Source organism: Anguilla rostrata, chromosome 15, assembly GCF_018555375.3.
Source record: "Anguilla rostrata isolate EN2019 chromosome 15, ASM1855537v3, whole genome shotgun sequence".
Taxonomy (NCBI): domain Eukaryota; kingdom Metazoa; phylum Chordata; class Actinopteri; order Anguilliformes; family Anguillidae; genus Anguilla; species Anguilla rostrata.
Genome location: NC_057947.1, coordinates 19,440,416 through 19,462,355, shown reverse-complemented (window position 1 = coordinate 19,462,355; position 21,940 = coordinate 19,440,416). Strand labels below are relative to the sequence as shown.

Below are 21,940 nucleotides of genomic sequence, written 5' to 3'. Positions count from 1 at the left end.
TGGCAGTTGGTTGACCTGCTGCACTCGAGGTGCGGTTGTGAAAGCCAGTCCCTTTACGCTGTGTGAAGGGCAATTTGGGAGCAGCAGATGCGAGACAAACCGCTCCGCCCCCGTTGCTGTCGTACCCCCATCAGTCTCAAGCCATCCGCCCACCGCTGGCCCCTCCCCCCTGAGAGATCACTCTGAAACAAAATGCTGCAGTGGAACACACGCACTCAAGTGCGCACATACACAGTTACATCTGAGCGCACACGCACATACACAGAAACACACATACACTCACACATGAATGCCTGAACACATACATGCTTACGCACCCGCATGTACATGTATGCGCATACGCCCACATGCACACAAGCACAAGCACGCAATTGCCCTCTTGCGGCACACACAGGCAAAAAAATCAGCATATCACTATGGCTGTCTCTGCTCCCCCCTGTGTTATACGTTCCCATGTCTGATAAACTGTATTTAATGAAGCTCACGCAAGGGTTGGGCGTGCAGCTGTAGATGGCTTCAGTGTTAATGAAGCAGAATAAGCCATACGACCCTATGCAGAATCTGACCGGTTCATTTTCATGCTCTGTGATATAGTAGATCCAGTACTTACTGGGGCCTGTAAGTCACAAGCTCTGTCTCTCTTTCCTTTTATTTTTTTACACAAACCCAGTGATTGCACAGAATTCTTATTTTTATGTAAGGAGAAGCAAATCAACTTATGGAAGAAATCGCTCGATATAGTGTTAATGTGTACTTTGAACTGTACAAGCAAAACTAGTTCTTTTAAAACACAAACCTGTTTGGAAATTTGGATTGCACAACAGAGCCCTCTGGTGGAGAACAGACGCTACAATGTGGTGAAATGTTTTCTTGTACCATGATAAATTCTGTATCATAGTAGGATTATTTGATGTTGTTTCTTTGGTGAATAACATAGGGTTAAGCATTCTGCCCTGATATTAGTTGACTGATTATGCTGCGTGTGTGTTTATCTGCAAGTTTGTGTTTTGTTCTGTCTGTGTAGACATGTATGTGTATGTATCGGTGTTATTGTTGTATTTTTGTGGTATTTGTGTCGACTTTGTGTTGTATGTATCTGTGGTTGTTGCTATTGTGTTTGTGTTGTATGTGCTTATTTTGTGTGTAACTGTGGTATGTGTGTGTGTTTCCCAGTTCTCACCGTCTCTCTCTCTTCTCAGGTGCAGTCCCAGTGCAGCAAGTGAGGAAGTCTCTGCCGGACAGGAAGCCCACGGACCTGCCGCTGTTCGAGCTCCAGTCCATGGCGCGGGAAGAGGGGGAGGGCATGGAAACCACGGAGACAGAGTCCGTGTCCTCCACCGGGACACCCCTGCCCTCCCTGGAGCAGCTCCTCACCTCCCCGGACCCAAAACAGGGTGCGTAGCAGTCCCCCGGGACCTCTGTTCACCTGTCACTGCTCCGGGTCACTGAGCTCAATCGGAGCAGTAACCAGGGGCATGCATCTGACTGGTCCAGTGCAGCTCAAGTCAAATATAATCTTACTCAGGGCTGAGCAGTTCTATTCCTGCAGGGCTGGTGTGTGTACAGGCTTTTTGTTTCCACCAGTTACTCCGCCTCAGTGAACTAATTAGCTGTCCACACCAGTGCTGTTTCACTGGTAGATTGGACCCTTGTGAAATGACTAATATAGGGGTGCAGGAACACTGTTAGACATAAGCTTATCAGGATGTTTCACAGCCATATCAGATCATGCAAATGATTTGGCTAATAGATAATTGCAGACCTCCTTGCACACCCCAAACTCTAACTATGTACAGGCTTTTTATGGTGATAGGGTACTAAATAAGGCAGTGTTTAATCGTGAATTGTGAAGCTGTGCTCATGCTGTGCTGAAGCTGTGTTTGTGCTCTGTGCAGAGCTGTTTGTGTGGCAGGTGGAGCCCAGTAAAGAGGAGCTGGCTCAGAAGCTGAGCACAGCCACCCGCAGCATGGAGCACATGAACGGCCTTCTGCACGAGACAGAGGCCACCAACGCCATCCTGATGGAGCAGATCACTGTACGTGTGGAACGCACGCACGCACGCACGCACGCACGCACGCACGCACGCGCACGCACACGCGCACGCACGCACGCACGCACACACGCACACACAAGCACGCACGCACACACACAGGCATGCACACACACACGCACACACACACACACACACAAGCACGCACACACACAAACGAACACACAAGTACGCACACACATGCACACACGCACACACACAGGCATGCACACACACACGCACACACACACACACACACAAGCACGCACACACACAAACAAACACACAAGTACGCACACACATGCACGCACGCACAAGTACGCACACACATGCACGCACACACACAAACACACACGCACACACACGCACGCACACACAGCACACAACACACGCACACACACACACACACGCACACACAACGCACACACACACGCACGCACACACACACACACCAACCACACCACACACACGCACGCACACACACGCACACAAAAGCACGCACACACACACACACACGCACACACAAGCACAAGCACCAACACACACACACACAGGCATGCACACACACGCACACACAAGCACACACACACACACACACACACACACACACAGACAGACAGACACACACACACGCACACACAGACATACTTACACACACGCAGACAGACATACATACATACACACACTCACATACATGCACATGCACTCATGGATTAAACATACAAACAGACACATGCATATATTACATGATTCAAAAGCACATGCACGCACGCACACACACATGCGTGCACATATCAGATGGATCTGAAACACTCGCATGCATGCAAACAAATGCACACGTACGCCCACATACAGACACATAAATCACCTACCCATAACACTCATATGTCAGAACGTGTGCATGCGCACACACACACTAAAACACAAATTACCTACACACAAACGCACACAAATAACGGTGCACGCACAAACACACTGAACACACATCACCGCTCAAACAAACACTGCCACATAATCACACAGTTATCAAACCAGTGACTAAGTGATGGAACATTTCTAATCACTGTATACGTACTTCATGCATATTTCTTACTGTTTGTTGACTAGGCTGTCACATTTTCCAGCAATATTTTAGGTACCAGCAAACTTGGAAAAACATGGTCATTTTTCATCTTCAAATAGCTCTGTTTCCAGACACACTGTTATAGATGTGTGACTGGCAAGCTAGAGAAAAAATAGAGGATGGTTAAATGAATGAAATGGGGAGTGGGAGTGGGATTGGAAGAGAGCGAGTGGGTGTGGGCGTAGAATGGGTGGATTAATTGTGTTTGTGTGTTTGTATGTGTGTGTGTGTGTGTGTGTGTGTGTGTGTGTGTGTGTGTGTGTGTGTGTGTGTGTGTGTGTGTGTGTTGTGTGGTGTGTGTGTGTGTGTGTGTTGTGTGTGTGTTTGTGTGTGTTGTGTGTGTGTGTGGTGTGTGTGTGTGTGTGTGGGGTGTGTGTGTGTGTGTGTGTGTGTGTGTGTGCTGCGGGCACGCATGTGGCTGGCAGCTCCTGAAGAGCGAGGTGCGGAGGCTGGAGAGGAATCAGGAGAGGGAGAAGTCTGTGGCCAACCTGGAGTACCTGAAGAACGTGCTTCTGCGCTTCATCTTCCTCAAGTGTGGCAGCGAGAGGCAGGCCCTGCTGCCCGTCATAGACACCATGCTGCAGCTCAACCCCGAGGAGAAGAGCAGGCTGGCGGCCATCGCTCAGGGTACCCCTTCCCTCTCTCCCTACTCCCGTCTCCATCCCTCCCTCTTTCCTTCCCTCTATTTCACTCCCCTCCTGTCTCTCTCCCTCCCTCCCTCCCTCCCTCTCTCTCCTGCACTGATTGATCCGTCATTTCCTCTGCCCCCCCTGCCCCCTGCTTTTTTTTCCATCTATCCCTCTCTTGCATCACTCGTTCAGCCTGTTACTGCCACTCACCAGGGTCTCTGATGTAAAGTCCAATCACTACCATCTCTGGGTCTCAATACATTGTGTGATACACGACAGCCCTCAGTACTGACCCACGGCATTTTACATGTTCTGTGGCAGTTCTATCACTCTCCAAGAATATATCAGCTTGTGTGTAACATGTCACACATTCGTCACGGCTAAAGTCCTGACTGACCTAACGCCTCATCTTGTTGTGCAAAAGGCTCCACTGCTACGCAGTAGAAGGTTGTACCCTTCAATCCAGTGGCTTACTCTCTATTTGCTGGGCATACATGCTTAAATGAACCTCTTTTTCTTTGCTGTCCAGCATGTGACCAGTAAAAGGGCTTGTGCATAGAAACCATCAAGTCATTTCCACCAAGCTCCAGCATATCGCAGTGCTAATAAATAACGTTCTTATGCAACAATGTACTGATAGAGAATCCAGCTGTAGGAAATAGCCGTGTGATGTAATCATTATTGTCTGTGGTAATACTGTCTCCTTCCACTGTAGGAGAGGAAGAAGTGGCAGCTGGTTCTCGCGGGTCGGGCTGGACCTCCTACCTGCACAGCTGGTCAGGGATACGGTGAGAAGGGGCAGAACCGGGCCGGTCCAGGTCCGCGTAGGCTCCACTCACGGCAGACTTCCCCGAAACTCACCACCGCTTCTTTAGCATGTCAACCTCACACTGCACACCTTTCATTTTCTCCAGATCTATATTTTTGATAAAACAGATTTTTTTTAAAGAGGCCTTTGTATGCTTTAACATTCGTGAGAAGGCCTGGCGGCACATGGGCATATTTGTTTCTGTGACTTTTGGTCAGTTCCTAAATCTTGGCCTTTACCTTAGGCCATGTAATGCACTGTTTTTATCTGTTTTAGTTTTTGTTTGTTTGGACCCATGCTACTAGCTGTAATTTGAAAATAATTCCATGTTATTTTGACCAATGTGACAACTTTAGCCTTGGTGAGCATACTTGCACATGTATGCACTTTTGTTTGTCCAAGCAGAGAATTCAATTTCGAGTTCAGTAGCAATTCACAAAAATGGCTCAGAAATGCTCTGACTCTTATAACAATGTAATTAACACTGTGTGTGGAAATGAGGATGCACTCGCAGTGGGCTCAGGTGTTTTCTGATATTTACATCATATTCAAACCTGGTTTCCTCTGATGGAATTGCTGCCTACGTAGTTATGATGTTAGAGGTCTCCATGGTTGGTGCCTGTTGATGATGTCACTGAAGTATATCTCTTCACCTAATGCTCTTTCATTAATAGAGGCATTATAAAAGTCAGGGTTCTGGAAAGACCTGTAGCATTGAATGTTGGCATGAATTTATATAAATACACCGAATAACAGGGAATGTGTCCAAGACAACAACTGTTGGCCTGTGCTTTCACACGTCCATTTTAAAATTGACCTTGGCGACTGAAAACGCCCTGAATCTTCAGAAATTCTCAGAAAAAGAATAAACTAATTTTTGACTTGACCAAACCTCAGACTCTATGTTGAAGTCCCTATTCAGTTACTGCTATGTAACCAGGGCAGCTGCTTTAAGTACTAATGGCATATTAATGATAAATGACTCTGATACCGAAGTAAGTCTGGAAGTGAATGAATGAATGTAAATTTTATTTAATACTTTGGCATTTAGGTTTAATCATGCTTTTAATGTTGGGATACTTAACATGAAAATTGTAATTTTACTATAAGTTCTACACACTGGTGGGGGGGGGGGTATTTCTTTTGGGTACTTTCATTGTTTTCTGGTCCCCAATGAGTAAATACTTGAGATGTTTCAATGTTTAACATTTGCATAAAATCAGGGGTCGCTTGAAATCAAGATGCACTCTGATAAATGTTTGCTAAGAAGAAAAATGAAAACTGACGAAACACAAAAAGTGCAATTCTTACCATGATGACTAGCCAGTGCGTGAACTGTGTGAAGGGCATAATAAACGTCTGATTTAAAGCTATTGTCTGTGCAGTGGTTTAATCATGACAGGGACCTCAGTAGTGCCTTCTTAGTCATCCAGGAGGACCAGAAACACCTATGGGCTGGAAAAGAAGGTCTCACTAGGCCTGAAAAATGCAGAAGATAAATAGAACAGATTTGCATCATTAATTTCAAAAAATGTATGCAGCACACTAATGGATGTCCATGTCAAGAATGAATTAATCATTGTATTACTGGAATTGGTCCACATACAAATTCAAATAAAAACCAACATAAAGTGCCTTAGTAAGGTGTTAGGTCACCACGAGCCACCTGAACAGCTTCAATGAGTCTTGGCATAGATTCTGCGACTCTAGATCTGTACCGGAGGGATGGAACACCAATCTTCCAAAAGATATTCCCTCATTTGGAGTTTTGATGATGATGGAGGGTGCTGTCTAACACGTCGGTCAAAAATCTCCCATAGGTGTTCAATTTGGCTGAGATCTGGTGACTACAAAGGCCAAAGCATATGATTCATGTCATTTTCATACTCAAAGCATTCAGTGACCCCTTGTGCCCTGTGGATGGGGGCATTGTCATTCTGGAAGAGACAACTCCTATCAAGATAAAGGTGATCACTCAGAATAGCTTTGGATTGATTTGCAGTGACTCTTCCCTCTAAGGGGACAAGTGGAACCAAACCATGTCAGGAAAATGCCCCCTACAGCATGACAGAGCCACCAGACCCCCTCAATATAGGGGTCAAGCATTCAGGCTTGTAGCATTCTCCTGGTGTACACCACACATGCTCTCGCCCACTTGTGAATATTGTGAAGGATGACTCATCTGTCCATTTTTTTTTACACATCTCTGTAGACCAGTGCCTATGGTTTTTGTGCCACTGAACTATCACGTGCATTTGGCTTTGTAATGAGGGATTATGCACTGAAACCCTACTATAATATCCCTCTCTATGTAGTTGTCCACGGACTGTTCTCACTGACAGTCTGATCATGTCCTGCATTGACATTCACAATCACCTGAGGAAGAGTTGCTCTTCAGTTTTTCCTTACACATTGCACTAATGCACGAGCATCACGGTCACCGAATGTTCACTTTCTGCCACAATTTCTGACCCTACTTACTGATGTCTTTCCCATAGATCTAAATGCAGATGTCACTTTAGTCACAGGTCCTATTCAAACAGCCAGTTGAGCAGTCTTTGTGACTGAAGCTCCTGTCGTCCATGCTCCAATAATGAACCCTCTTTTCATTTACACATTTGCCTCTTGCCATCTTGATCCAAAATCAAAGTCAACTGGGCTTGCTCAGCATTTTTACGCATGCCACAGAGCATGTCAGAATGTTAATTGCTTAAATGTATCATGCAGTACACCTGTATGGAAGCATCTGCATTTATGTTTCTCCACTCATTTATTCAGGTTTTTCCCTTTAATTGGTCACCAATCTGTATCTGCTGTGCTATGTATGTGTGTGACTATTAGCAATAGCATACGATTTCCAGAGAAGTTCACTTCCGAATAAAGTCCACCCAACATCATTTTGAGTGGAACATGAGTGGTTGCAAGGCTAATACCATCACACTGGTGCTGTTCAACTTCATTTTCATAAATACAGAAGACATCATAAAAGGTGAGTATGGAGGCCATACATTCTAAATATTGAGCTACAGTTAAAAGAAATGCTTTCAAAGCAACAGGACAGACTATGCAATTCTGTAATGAGTTTAGAAATTTCCATATGGTAAGAATGCACTCATTTGTCACGCCATCAATGGAATGTCTAGGTTTCACTAAACAGATGATAGCCTGTTTGTGTGTGAGAAAATTGACCAAACAGGTTCCGCTCATACAGAATATTGGCCCCACATTCCATGCATTTATCAGGGTGTAGGTGCTCACAAGTGTAGCAAAAAGTATAAACATTTCAGAACTTAAATTTGGCACATTTACTCAGAGTCTATTTCTACAGCCTTAAGCCATACCCGTTATAACAATCAATCATATTCATACTAAAATGTTTTAGATAATTCATTTATTTTTTATTTTGTACTCCTGCCAGTCACGGGTGTGTGAAAACTGATCGCTGGCTATGGCACTGGGCCCTTTGCAATACTTAGCCAAACCCATTTTAGTAAATAAATAAACAACACATTTCTTACATTCAAGCCATTTGGTTACCTGCAACCTGTAGAAGACCTGTTTTTATTTAACACTACTCAAACATTGACGTTCATACGTGATTACGTCATCATGCTTGGGGTTGGGCTTAATACAGTGTGCTCTACCAACGCAGCATGCGAATTCCAAGGAATTACATAGCTTTCCTTATAAGGAATAGACCCACTAGAGGAGCCTTGACATAATTTACGTGTGTTGGATATCCTTAGGATGCCCAGTTTGATGATCTAGCTATGTTTGTCGTATAGAACAGCTATTTATTTTATGTTTCTTTAGTGTCATGGTTCATCATGACATCCATAGCATAAACAAAACATCACAAATATTTAAAAAGTGCCGTTTTCAGGTTTACCTATGTTGTCAGAATTACATATATATAAAAGCTTTTTGACAAATAAAGGACATTTCAAGAATGAAGTGGAGCACTGTGCAGCACAATTAACCGAGTTTTCCTAACTTGATAGTTAAAACGAGAAGTCCCTCGAAATTTTTATTTGAATGCCCAGTCCCTCAAATAAGGGACTACCGTTAAAGCAAAAAATGTGAATACATAGCTAAGATGTAGGCTCATGCTGTTCAGATTAAATGGGATAATCACATGATTGTTACATGAATAAGTTACTGTACACTTGCTGTTATATCTTACATTGGCTAGTTTATTGTTTCAACATGAAAGTCGCAGGCTAGCTATCGATTTTATTTAACTATCATCTTTCGGTGGCGGCAAGAGTTCAGTTACACTCCCTGATTTAGAATGCCTGAGCAAGGGTGTCTCCGGGTCCCTTGTTGCAGTGGGCAGGACACTCGCTAGCAAACTTAGCCTGTAGCTACCAGGGAAAGAGGCGAGGCAGGCAACTTCGCCATTAATTCAGCTGATTCTCAAAAATAACTTATTTTCGCAAAAAGACAATACACAAAAAGTTTCCGAAATTGTGGTGTAAAAGGGGATGCTGGGGGTAGCAGAAATGACCGGCAGGTAAGTGCTTAGCTATTCTAATGAAATATCTAACAGTTAACGGCTGGGCTGTTTTTGCTGTGTATGATCTCATTCATAGACGAGCGTTCACATAGATGTTGTTGAAGTGGCTGGTTAGCTAGCTATCAATAGATTTTTCATAGTCCACAAAAGCACAAATGATCGTGTAGAGAAAAACTTGCTACCAAGCACCGGCATATAATATCTGGTTTGTCGGCCAGTTAAATATCCCATGATTGCGATAGCCAGAAGCTAGCTAGCTAGGTAATCATGCCCAGCTCAATATTGCCTAGCTAATGTTAGCCATATAGCTAACATTAGCATGCTAGTTAATGCTATTCATGTGCTGTCTAACTGTTACTTCTCAAGTAACGTTAATCATCTAGCTAGCTCGGTAAGTACTGAAACTCTGCATTGGAAGAAAAGTTATTTGATGAAAATATTTGTACGGTTTGTTTTTGTTTTCCCTGGATATGACAATTTCTCTGTGTGAAGAACTCAAGACACCGCGCCCATCGTTGGAGAAACTTAAAATCACTTAGCCAGCTATGCTCTGATTGAACTTGAATCCTTAGCCATGTTGTTCTAGTTATTCTGTCCAAAGTAGTGATTTCGAACTAGCTAGGTGAACTAGCTAAGTGAGTTAAGCAAATCGCATGGAGAAGTGGATGCAGAGATGGATGACTATATGTAGCTTAAGTTTAGCAGAACGAAGCTTGGTATTCCCCCTGGTTGACGTCATACAGTACAGTTCGTGGCTAGCCACCCCATGAGTGTTACTATCGCATCCAAAATAAAATGAGAGGATAAACTTCTGCCTTGGAGCAACAGATGACCAATTAACGGTGTGGTATCTTTGGATCACCATGCAGTAGTTGTGTATTTGAAAATCCAAAAGGAAACTTCTTGGCACTTAGTTACGATTCTATATATAGAGAAAATAACCTGTGAATCATAACACATAAAAGGAAGCGTACAGATTGTGTGAAGTCTAGCCAATCAACAGGTCCTGGAAAACGGTGGCTGGCTGTCCCAAAATATTTGAAATCAAACATCCTCTTAGAGGTTAGAGGTCTAGTTGCAGTGGAATGTTAGTTTGGTCAAGTTTGTACTTTAAGTTTTATGCCAAAACCATTATAAGTATGATGCAGAGGCAATGTTTAAACTTTACTTCAGATACTGAAGCACGCAATGTTGTTTTTTAATTACGAAAATCAATTTCCCATTCTAAATGTGTGATCAAACATGATAACGCGCAGCTAAATTTCAATCGTGAGAGGTTTGTGAAACAATTCTGTCTGGAGTCTTTTCCTAAACGTAATAAGCCGTTTACCCGTTGGTGTGCTCCTAAGTCTGTGGTGTTGTTTGCAGTTGGCACATTGCAGTGATCCACACACTGCCTAGATCTGTTCAAACAGTGAAGCTTTGCTGGGGTTTTTATGCTGGCAATGTCTGCCAGCTTGTTACAGCTTTACAGCCTTCAGGGGTTTCCCTCCTCTTCCCACAGCCAGACTATGGTACACACAGTAGTGTCACAGTCCTGGCAGCTTGTAAGCCCGGTGACCCCTGACCTCTTAGGGCAGTTGCTAGCACTGGGGAATGAAGCAGAGCCGTCCTTTGGGTTTAACACATTCACTGACGCTGAGGTGTCAGACCTACCCTGTGGATGGCTGTAAACCCACTGAGGGACAGAATTACAGCGTTTGCTGTCTTTCTGTCTTTTGTCTTTAGTTCAGAGAAGGGGTGATCGCTGCTCTAAGCAAGACAATAGCATCGCTCCTCATTATTTGATTTACTAATTTTTTTTAAAGAACAATATGCAGGGATCAGGGTGTGTCTCCTGAGTCAGAATAGCCTCAATCTTTGCTGTGCATGTAAGAATCACTCAGTCGCTAATGAAAGTGGAACCTAGAAAATGTACCTGAATCTTGGGTCTCTATAGTGACAGCCCTACAAAGGGGCGCTCTCAAGGCGTTTTGGCCACATCTCGGGTTTATCCTCCATTACCTGCGCCGGATCCTCCGCGGTCGTGCCCTGTGTGCCTGTCCTGGCAGTGAACTCGGCGGCTGGCCGGTGTGCGGGCGGGACAGGTCCCCTCAGGGGGACGGACACGTTACCGTCCCGCAGTCCGGCTGCTCTGCGCTTCCGCAGGACAGGGGCGCCTCTCTTCAGGCCCGGGCGTGTGAGTGGTGAGCTGTCACGCCGTAAAGCCGCTCTAACCGCAGCGCAGCCCTTCGTGTCCAGGCACAGTCCAGACGCCTAATCCGCAGCGAGGCTGGAGGCGCTTCGGCTGGGCACTGACACAGCTGACGGGATATTTTTATTTATTTATTTTTGCGCAAAGCTCTGCAGAGGCTGAAATGGAAGCAGTCCCTGAGGTGTATTGCAAGTCAGCCTAATGCTTCTTTTGGTCTGAATCCATGTGAGAGAAAACGGCCCTCCAGTGAATCGATGGCATTCCCGCTACTGGGGAAGAGACCAGGGTCTGCCCTTAAAAGGCAGCTGCAAGCATTACATGTTCAATCTACTGCCGTTCAAATTATTTGCACTTATTTTTATGCACTATAGACCTCAGTGTTTTTTCTGTACCAGTTGTTGTTCAGGTTAGCTTTTGGCTATGAACTAACACCCCATCCTGCCATAAATGAAATTTTGAAATGGGGAATTTGACCCTGTGTGGCAGACATTGGCTTGTCGGTCTTGTCTGCAGAATTTGGCTCAGAGTTGATTACCGCCCTGCAGATGTGCCTCCAGCTGCCAGTGGAATATTAATATATGATGCTGTTTTTTTCCCTCTTCATATTTAGTAAATTTTAGTGTGGGTGTATGTGGTTATGTCCGCGCACGTGCAGTGTGTGTGCGTGTGCAGTGTGCGTGTGCAGTGTGTGTGTGCAGTGTGTGTGTGCACACGCGCGTTTCCCCCGTGAGGCAGGGAGGATGTTATTATTAATTGAGCGTGTCAGGCTCGGGGCTCCTGAGACATGGCTGGTGCTGCTACGCCCACTGCAGGAATGAGTGTCCAGTGGAAGGGGCCGGCGGTGCAGTGAGGGCAGGAAACAGGGGCAGGAGTCTGAGCAGCAGTACACATGGATCTTCCGTACTGTACTGGAGGACCAAGAAGAATCCTGCTGAGCTTCGGAGGGGCCAAAGTGATTCATGTGACTTTCATCCCCCGAATCAAACCTGTGAGAATGTGCAAAAAAAACCATCAGGAGTGTCACTGAAGTTGGAAAGAGCAAGCTGTGAAGTGGGTGGAGTGAATGGTAAACTGTAGCCTATCAGAGCCATTAGATGTATTGGTGATTGATGGTTTGTCCATGAGGTAAACCTCTGCATTTGCTGACGTCACACAGTCATGAAGTGGAGCTGAGCTCCAGGGTCTGGTTGGTGCCTCAGGTCAGGTATTGTTGGCAGAGACAGGGTAGTGTTGGTTTCTTTAAGCGCTATCCCGCTTTGCTCTGGGTGTGAACCCTGGCATCAGGACGTAGCACAACATTGGCAGAATGATGTGGTGTGAACCAGGAGGTGCTCTGTATTGGAGGTTGTGTTTTGGCTGAGATGTGAACTTACACTCTGGGCTCTTGATAGGTAGTTTGCAGTCATGGAGACAGACAGTGTGTAGAGGCAGTCTCCTGCAGTCATAGAGACAGACAGTGTGTAGACGCTGTCTCCTGCAGAGAGTTTCAATGTTTTTGCTGTGTGGAAAGTTGAATTGTCCGCATGTTTGGGGGATTTTGATTGGTTGGATTAAGTGATGTTATCAAAGCGCCAGCTCGACACGTTTCTACATGCAGTGGAAGTATGCGGACAAGCCGTTAGCTTCACAACACAGTTTAAAGGCTCCGTCTGACACTGCGCTCGATGGCAGAGGCGCTCCACCGTGCAGCTTGGGTCTTTCAGCAAAACTCTCCGCAAAAACAGGACCACAGGACCTCAGTCAGCAGCCCACTTTCTCCAAGGGTGAGCGCTTTCCTTTTTCATTTGATTTGTTCAAACATTTTGGACGTGTGCGTGGAATAGCACACATTAAACCTTGCGTTATGTAACACTCACTAAACTCAGGTTTTGCTCCAACTGAGCAACTTATCTGCACCACCTGGGCAATGGCACATCTCCTGCATGCTTTACATGCTGTCAGGTGTGGGATGAGAGCACAAAGCAAGCCCAATTTAAATTTGGCCTTTTTTCTGTTGTGTATATGTTTGTATTGAGTATAGTGAACTATATTTATTAAGGAGTTAGGCATACAGTAGTTAAAATGCTATTTGGATCCATGAGCGCTACAGCATGTTTTTCATGGTAATATTTTCCCAGAATTTTTTTTTATTATACTTTTTTTATGCTATAGATTACTTGAGCACTGTAGATTCACAAAATGTTTGCTTTATGAAGCTGTCCTGAATCTGGACTTGAATTTTCAGTGAATTATCAATGTCTCGCTTATGAAATTTTGTACTATGGAGTGTATAGGCCTACTCTTTGTCTGCGGCTGTTGGTCTGCAGTAGGCAGTAGGGCTGGCCCATCATTGGTGATTCAGGACTGGGTCTCTGAGGGCTGTGGTGACAGCTGTCTTCTCCTTGCTCTGTCGATTATAGGCCTGAGTGGTTACGCTCTGGCCCTGCAGATACAGTAGCATCACCTGTATTGATCTGCAGCCAGAAGACACATCTGGAGCTGAACTACAGTGCTGCCTCTGTAACTGGCCCACACTGCTGGCCAGCGCTCACAGTTTACCCAGACAGAGCTTAGCCACGTATCGCCACTGCTCTGTCCTTAGCAAAGTTCTCATTACACCTGTAAAAACTCCTTAGAGTCATATGTGAAACTGTGTGTGTGTATTGTGCTTGTGTCATATTTTATCTCTCAAACAGGGTGTGTGAGGTTTGTACAATGATAAGCTGAGGTCAAATGCTCTGAGTTCAGATATGCTACAGGAATCTAGGTGTGTTCACTTTTAAAGCTTGTTAACCCTCCTGTTATGTTGCGGGTCAAATTGACCCTTTTTAAAATGACCCGTTTGAAAATCTAGGAAAAATACTTAAAATTATTTTTTCAGTATGAAACTTCTTCTACTGGCCTTAATTAGTGTAATCAACATTTTAAATGAAAATGGTTCATTTCATGTATTTGAAAACCCCCCCTGTATGGGGATTGACCCAGGAACATTTTTGCTGTACCTAAAAAATGAACAGAACAGGAGGGTTAACTACCTTAAGTTCAATGTGGGGGCCAGGAGAGTTATGCTTTCTTGTTCTGAATGTTTCGCTGTGAGAGAATACATTTGTCAGGCTGACTGTCTCCCTCTGGTGTCTGGAGGTTGTATGGGGCCTTCAATGAGGCCACGGTGTCAGGAGAAGCAGGACAAAACAGGATGTAGAAGTCATTAGGAACATGACTGGGCGCGCAGACGCACACTGTGTAAATAAGGCTTTGGATTTCTCTGTCTGCAACGCAGTGGCAGGACATTCCCCTCCATTTTGGTTTTGGCTTTACTGGGGCACAACCTGCAAGTTAAAAGCCCAGAAAGCAATGGCACTGGTATGACCAGCTGCATCGATGTGGTCCTGTTGTGTACGGCACATTCAACTAACGATAGTTCTCTCGGGAGCAGTCCTTAGGGCATCCAGCTCTCAGTCCGTGTACGAATCTCCCCCGCTGTGTGGCGGGGGGGCTGAATTCCACACCGTGCCCCTTTCTGTGCTGTGATCCCATCTCCAGCCCTCTCTTACTTCTCCCATCTGAATAAAGAGGAATAAGTACAATGTGTCTGCTATGCTTTAAAAAAAAGAAAAGGACGGAACAAAGGTTGTTTCAGCAGCACTATAGAAAGTAGGAGAGAGTGGGCGTTAACCTATGAAATGGAGCACACAAACGAGTGAATCATCTTCAGTGGGACACTCCCAGCAGGAAGTCAGCCTGAGTTTGTTGCAGTGGGAGTTGCTGACCCCATGGGAGCTGTTACTGGTCCTCACCGTCTCATCCTCTGATTGGTTGAACATCCCCAGTAGTTTAGTTACACATCCACAACCGCACCCACTTTGAACTATCTCTGCTGTCCCTGCAGAAGAACTGCTGACTGCATGCCATTTCTGGTGGTTTAGGGAACTGTTTGCGACATCGCAGCGGTCTTCTTGTGTGACGTGTCCTGCGCGGTTCTGTGGAAGTGTGGAGTCTGAGGAAAGCACTTCTGTCCTGCTCTGAAAATGCTGTTCAATGTGTCTGTTTGCTGTGGCTCAGGCACGGATTTAGATTCATAAAAGGCTCGATTGTTTGGGCCCAGCCCTCTGAGGATTTCTTTTGTATAGCGCCCTCTGGTGCCCAAAATAAGGGAATGGCATTTTCCAAACTTTGGTACAGAAAAATGGGTGGAAAAGCATTGAGTGAGGACAGATAATTGTATTGGACCACTGAAGTTTTAGTGGTGGGTTCAGTAAATGGTAAATGGACTGCATTTATATAGCACTTTTATCCAAAGCGCTTTACAATTGATGCCTCTCATTCACCAGAGCATTTAAGGGGTTAGGTGTCTTGCTCAGGGACACTTCGACACGCCAAGGGTGGGGCTCGAACCAGCAACCCTCCGGCTGCCAGACAACCGCTCTTACCTCCTGAGCTATGTCACCCCAGTAGTCCAGGAAATCATGTCAAAAATGGTTTTGCCTGAATTGCTCAAAACTTGACAACAATAATTGACTATATAAATGAATTCCAGAATATTAAGCAGAGCTATTAAGTTACAGATGTGTGGTATGTTAAATAACCCTACATCATTGCATAATTCTGTTTTTATTTTCTGGCATCATGGGTGTGACTGCTCCAGTACACTTTGATGACCAAACTAGGAAATGAATCATCTTAACAGGAAGTGTGGGTTGGTGCTTAGAGTCAGAGTTTCATGAAGTTCAGCAGGAGACCAGGGCCCCACTGGGACCTCTCTGGTCATAGGGAGATATGTCCATGAGTTCTGTTAGCGAGGATTCACAGGCATCCACTCGCTAGATGCTGGTGACTGCTCATCAATCCCATATCCATGACAACAGGCCCCTCCTGCCGCTTTCAGGAAGTGGTTAGGCTTCGCTGTTGCAACAGCAGGCTTATCGCCCTCACGCACAAAAGTGTCCAAAAGTGTGTGGAACGATCATCTTCAGAACCTCTGGACAACAGCGAGGCTAACGGCCACATCCCTCTCCAAACTGGTATGTCGCGCCAGTTTTCTTTTCTAGGTGCACCAGAATATTTTTGAAGATTTGTGCTTTCAGAAGTTCTGCTGAGTTTGTAATGGGATAGTATGGTGAATAATGGGCTTGTGTGCAGTTATTTAGCAGAACACGGGACATTCAGGGTTAATATGGCATTAAAACATTGTTGTGCTGTATGCCGTGTGTGTATGGCCTCCCCTGTGTTGTTTTAGGACTGGTCACAGGTGATTGGACACCGCTGTGAGCAGAAATAAGTTTGGTTCTATTGTTGTGGTTCTATTGTTCTGTATATGGGTGGTTTTTCACAGATAAAACACAAGTCTGCATGTTCTTCATGCATGTTCTTCTTCGGTCTGTCTCATTTTATGAGCAGTTTTTGCATTTTGTTTTGGGAATTAATTTGCAAAGCTCACATTGCATCTCAGCTTTACAGACAAGTTGCCACAGGAAGTAAGATTTAGGCCATCTTACCATTTTTGGACAGTGTTGCAAGACTTGTCTTGTGTGTGCTTTATGCAAAGCATAGCATGAGTAAAAGTTTTCATTCCTGTCTTTAGTATGATATTCAAATCATCTTCTCACCTTTGTGAATTCTGACCAAATGTTCTGTCTTTGCACACAGCATGGGACTGTTTGCTTGCTTAGTTTTTACAAATGTTAACGTAAATAAATAAATAAGTAAATAAATATCTTTAATCCTAATAACAGGGACAGCAGTGGGTTCCCTCAGTGGGTTCCCTCAGGCAGACTGAGAGGAGTGTGTTGGTCTGTGGCGACATGCGTGAGCAGTAGTCCAGGTCATTAGTCCAGGTCATGGCTGTTGTAGCCTGCTGAAAAGACACGTTAATTGTATTAAACTGGTTGTTGATACAGTGGCCTTTCTCCATGCTTCTGGCCGAGGCGCACAGCGGTCAGTGCTTTAAATGGATAGTTCACTTCTTATATTTACCTTTGGGGGCTTATTGTGGCTGTACCAACTCGAACTGGAGTTACATGCAGTGTTTTTTCTTGCTTTGGACCTCAAACTCTCAAATGCCCCATCCCTGTCATTGTAAAGCCAGCAGGTCATCATAAACTTTTGTGAGTATCAAAAATATCCTTCACTGCATGTAAGAACTGCCAGAGCCAATTGAAAACCTACACTAAAACACAAATAATATTTTAAAAAACCCAGAAACCAAACTATCAATATAAATGCTAATCACTGTAGCACACCTAGCTCCGCATTTTGCTTCAGGAAAAAATGTCTTATTACAGTCATTAATATTTTAAGAACATGTTGAACATGGCTGTAAGGAGGGCCAAGGTGACTTAGCAGTAGTCTGACTATGTGACGAGGTTTGTCTGTCCTCACATCCTCTCGAGCTGTGTTTCTTAACCATGGTCCTGGGCATCCCTGTGTTCTGGTTATTGTTCAAACCTTAATTGCAGTTCCTGAAGTATAAAGAACTGTTAATTGTTTTAAACAGATTTTTGCCGAGGGATGATTTATTATCTTTGTTGAGTTATGTCAGAAACAAATGTAAATGTAAAAAGTCTACTTGTAGAATGCGTGGACTCCTGGTCATTGGAACTTAGCCATGTGTGGAAAATGAAGACAAAGACAAAGCGAATGGTACCTAGCCGAATCCACATAGTCTTAAGTCCACGGAGTGCTGTATTTAATCATGAGATTGGTTGGAATGAAAATTGGCTTACATGGGGGTACTCCAGCAGCAGGGTTGAGGACCACACTGCTCACCATGAACAAAGCAGCTCTCACAAACCTGCAGTACCGCTGTTATCCACCAAGTGGCACTCTTTGTATTCTTACTGGGGCTCTGCACAACGTGCCTGTTTTGCCTGCTTTCTCTTCCCCAGAATAACCCCTGCTGCACTCCATTAGTGTTATTATTGGAGTCAGTCTTGACATATCTTAAACGCTCAGCTGAAATATTTCAGTTGTGTTTACATGGTAAATTCTGGAGAGTGGAGAGTGATTACCTTTTTAAAAGGTCATAGAAACTCGTAAGTAATTTCTGTTATACATTAAAAAGGCAATGGGGAAAAAGTCCTATGAAACCAGTTTCATTTTTCATCAGTTTTATCTAGCGCTGCCCACTACAGCAGGATGTGGTGTTTGTCGTTTCTTAGACCGCTGACGTGGCACTTAAGGTTTTAATCGATAACGTAAACCATTCTGTGGGCTGCCACTCAGAAGCGGACTTGAAGTGAAAATCCGTGCAGACGAGCCATGGCAGGCCTGAAGCTCTCATGTTCAGGAACACCATACTTTAAAAGACAATGTAATAATTTTCATTGTGGCTGAATGAACACTTTAAATGTAAGAAATAAAGTGATTGCATGGTGTCTATCAGGAGACGGTCACAGGCAGTTGCAGTATCCCTGACACTAGGGGGAGCAGTTTCAGTAGTCTTTTAATGACTTTGCCCTGAGCTATTTTGTTCCTGACTCAGGAGGTGCTGAGTTAGAGGCTCCTTTAGGTCAAAGGGGTGGGGTCAGGGATTGGACTCCAGCATTGTGGGTGGTGGTCTCCATTTAGCCAGCATGGCTGATGACCTCTCACCCTACCCTGCTGCTCACGCAAGAAGTAGATGAGCACAGAGGTCAACTTATGATGAACAGTGCAACGTTGTATTTGTCTAACAAAATACTCAACTTGCTTTATTAAGCAAGTTATGAAGCTCGAGAGCATTAATGTGTAATGTGTGAGAGTTTAGCTTGGACCACCAGGAAGTGGGAATCTGAGCAGGAATACAGAATGTGTTTAAAAGTCATTACTGTTTAAGAGCTACTGTCTTGGGCAAATTCTTGTCGTTGTTTTGTTTAATTTTAGTGTTGCACATTTCTGTGGGGAGTTTTGGGGAAGTCGATTGTGGAACTGAGATGGTGATGATACGGTCTCCACTGAATCACTGTGCTGTGATGTTTTTGTGCAGTATTTGAGGCGTGTTTCTGCTTGTGTTTTATGTAGTTGCCTTTCTGACTCGGGGCGTGCATGTGTTGGCGTCGTGTTGCAGGGCTCATGGCACACTGGAATGTGGCGGTGTGAACAGGTACAGGCAGGTTCAGGAGCTCCGGTGCTCTGGGACAGAGAGGAGATTGAGATCAGGACGTCTCCAGGGCGAATGCCAGTCCCAGGCTCTTTCACACTGAGGTCACGCACCACGGCTGATTTTAGGGTCCTGCCCCACAGACCAGTACCCCACAGAGCTGTAGCACACCTCGCTGGGGTGTTGCGTGGAAGGGAGTTAAAATCACGCATCATCGATAGGCATTTGTAGAAGACCCCTCCAACAAGAGTAAAATTCTGATAGGACCTGTTCCTGGGTGTAGTCCCTCTTAAAACTGCAGTTAGGCCTGCCCCTCTCTCTCAGGCACACACACACACATCATGGCAGTCTCCTGCTGAGCAGTGGCCTCGTTCACATTCGTATTCATGACCACCGGCTTTTTGGTGTGTTTATGGTGGGGGTGGGGGTACCACTGGGGTATGGGTTGGTGTGAATCCCCCCTCATACACACACACGCGCCCCTTTCTCTCACCATACAGTGAGACCGTCAGACTGGCAGTACTGGTAGATGAAAGGACTAGGGCTTAACGTTTACTCAACGCTTGCTCAACGTTTGCCCTCAAACAGACTGTTATAATCAGCAGCTCCACACTAGCGGGGAGTTGCCTCTGATTCAGCCTCTCAGTGCAGGAGCGTGTTTACACCGTAGCCCCTGCTGGGATATCAGTGCAGCGCACAGCCTGTAGCACTGTCCAGCCTGGCTGGAGACATGGCCGAACAGAGTCCGTCTGTGTGTCTGTGTGTCTGTGTGTCTGTCTGTCTGCCCTGCCTGTGAACTGGGCGTGCTCCCCATCACGGACATGTCACACACAAAAAGAGCAGCGGTACAGTGGGTGTGATTTCAGAGAGCTGTGTGTGTGTGTGTGTGTGACACTGCGGAATTTGTCTTGAAGGTGTGAGGCAGACCCAGAGTCCTGTGGCTGTAGGTGAGAACTCTTCTCATCATCTGCAGAAGAGCTGAGAGATCTGTGAGAGTATCACGCTTGATCCCTGTATTTCAGCACCCCAGCGTTAGAACCCCCCCCCGGGACGGCCTGGCTGCTATCCCAGCATGCCGCGCTGCTCTCAGATGCTGCCCGTTTGGCAGGAACGGGTGAGAAAGTGGCAGCGGCCCCAGCCGGAAACGGGACGGGGAAGCGGCTTTGGGCCGAGAGGAAGCTCACTGCCCACTCCTGCGTGTCAGGCAGGAAGTGCCCCCCCCCCTCAGCTGTCCAAGCGGCGTGGGGCTGCGAGGTGAGCGGAGAGGGGAGGGGGGGGAAGCGACGGTCACGTGCGAGGGGGCGGACGCCATGTTGAGCCGATCGCGGAAGGAACGGCGTGGAGCGCAGGCGCCACCGTCCCGTCGGAGTCTGGCAAGGAGACGGGCGTAAAACGGGAACAATAACCATAGCGACATTGACTGAGGGGACAGAACGTGCCTTTGCTTCTCTCTCTCTCGGTCTCCCTCTCTTTCTCCCTATCTCTTGGTCTCTCTCTTTCTCTCTCTCTCTCGGTCTCTCTCTCTTTCTCCCTATCTCTCTCTCGCTCTCTCTCTCTCCTCTCTTGGTCTCTCTCTCTTTCTCCCTATCTCTCTCTCTCTCTCTCTTGGTCTCCCTCTCTTTCTCTCTCTCTCTCGTGCGGTGGGGGACGAGCTGCAATCTTTGCTCGCCCTTTGTACCTGCATTCCTCAGGGGTGGGGCAGAGCGGGAGGGGGGCGGAGCGAGGAGCTCATAGGTGTGCCAGTGCTGGGCCGTCCCACAGGGCGTGCGCACAGGAGGTGCGGGAGCGGGGGTGTGTGTGTGTGTGTGTGTGTGTGTGGAATGCAGCCGCCTGTGGCAGTGTGTGAGTGAGCGAGCAGGAGAGCGGACCTGGCCAGGTGTGAGCTCCTGTCCGGCTGCAGTGGGGCACAGAGGCCGGGACAGCCCGGCACAGTTTGGGAGCTACCGGTACCGACAGCGTAGGGGCGCAGGGCGACCATGAACTCGCTGAGGCTGAAAGAGCTGACCCACTCACACCTGTACAGGCGCAGGCAGGAGAGGCCCGACAGCTTCGGGGGCAGCCTGCCCCGGGACAGTCTGAGGTGAGCTAGGGAGCCGGGCCTCACACACACGCACACATACACCAGCACACGGACACACACACACGGACACACACACGCACACACAGCATTCACGCGCACACACTGAAACCCCACTGGTACAAACTCTACACAACTGTACAAACACACACACGCAACAACATGCACATAAAACCGAAAACAAACAGACACGCAGGGCACACACACAGAAACATCCACACTCGCACGTATGTACACAAACTGTTCTCAAGCGTACACACACACACGCGCGCGCAAACAGGTGTTTTCTGTGGAGCCTTGACTTCCTTGATTGGCTGCGGTTTTCTGTGTTGTGCGATCTCGGGTTTTCCATCTTTGCTATAGCAGGTAGCTGCAATACCTGCTGGTACAACCAAAAAAATGCAGAACTGAGCAGATGAAAGTACGTCACTGAAAGAAGGAGCAGCCTTCATTAGCTTCCCTGACAGCAGGTATGCCTGCCCTCAGGTGTGAGTGCAGCTATCGCTGA

At 46.1% G+C, this 21,940-nt stretch overlaps 2 protein-coding genes across 4 annotated transcripts in view; both read left to right on the top strand.

Annotated features, from left to right (window-relative positions):
- Window positions 1-5,958, top strand: part of LOC135240707 (GRIP and coiled-coil domain-containing protein 2) — a 29,690-nt gene extending 23,732 nt beyond the window's left edge. The window contains exons 20-23 of the mRNA XM_064310571.1: window positions 1,200-1,394; window positions 1,896-2,035; window positions 3,578-3,779; window positions 4,497-5,958. Of these exons, the coding sequence (XP_064166641.1) occupies window positions 1,200-1,394; window positions 1,896-2,035; window positions 3,578-3,779; window positions 4,497-4,573 (614 nt within the window). The 3' untranslated portion in view covers window positions 4,574-5,958. The remainder of the gene's footprint in view (window positions 1-1,199; window positions 1,395-1,895; window positions 2,036-3,577; window positions 3,780-4,496) is intronic.
- Window positions 5,959-8,878: 2,920 nt separating this feature from the next.
- Window positions 8,879-21,940, top strand: part of LOC135241425 (LIM and senescent cell antigen-like-containing domain protein 1) — a 37,778-nt gene continuing 24,716 nt past the window's right edge. The window contains exon 1 of one of the 3 annotated variants that reach the window (XM_064311812.1): window positions 8,879-9,102. In XM_064311812.1, coding sequence (XP_064167882.1) covers window positions 9,074-9,102 — 29 coding nt within the window. In that variant the 5' untranslated portion in view covers window positions 8,879-9,073. Of the gene's footprint in view, window positions 9,103-16,011; window positions 16,300-21,076; window positions 21,436-21,940 lie in introns of those variants that run through there. The other 2 variants (XM_064311813.1, XM_064311811.1) reach the window with 2 other exon arrangements.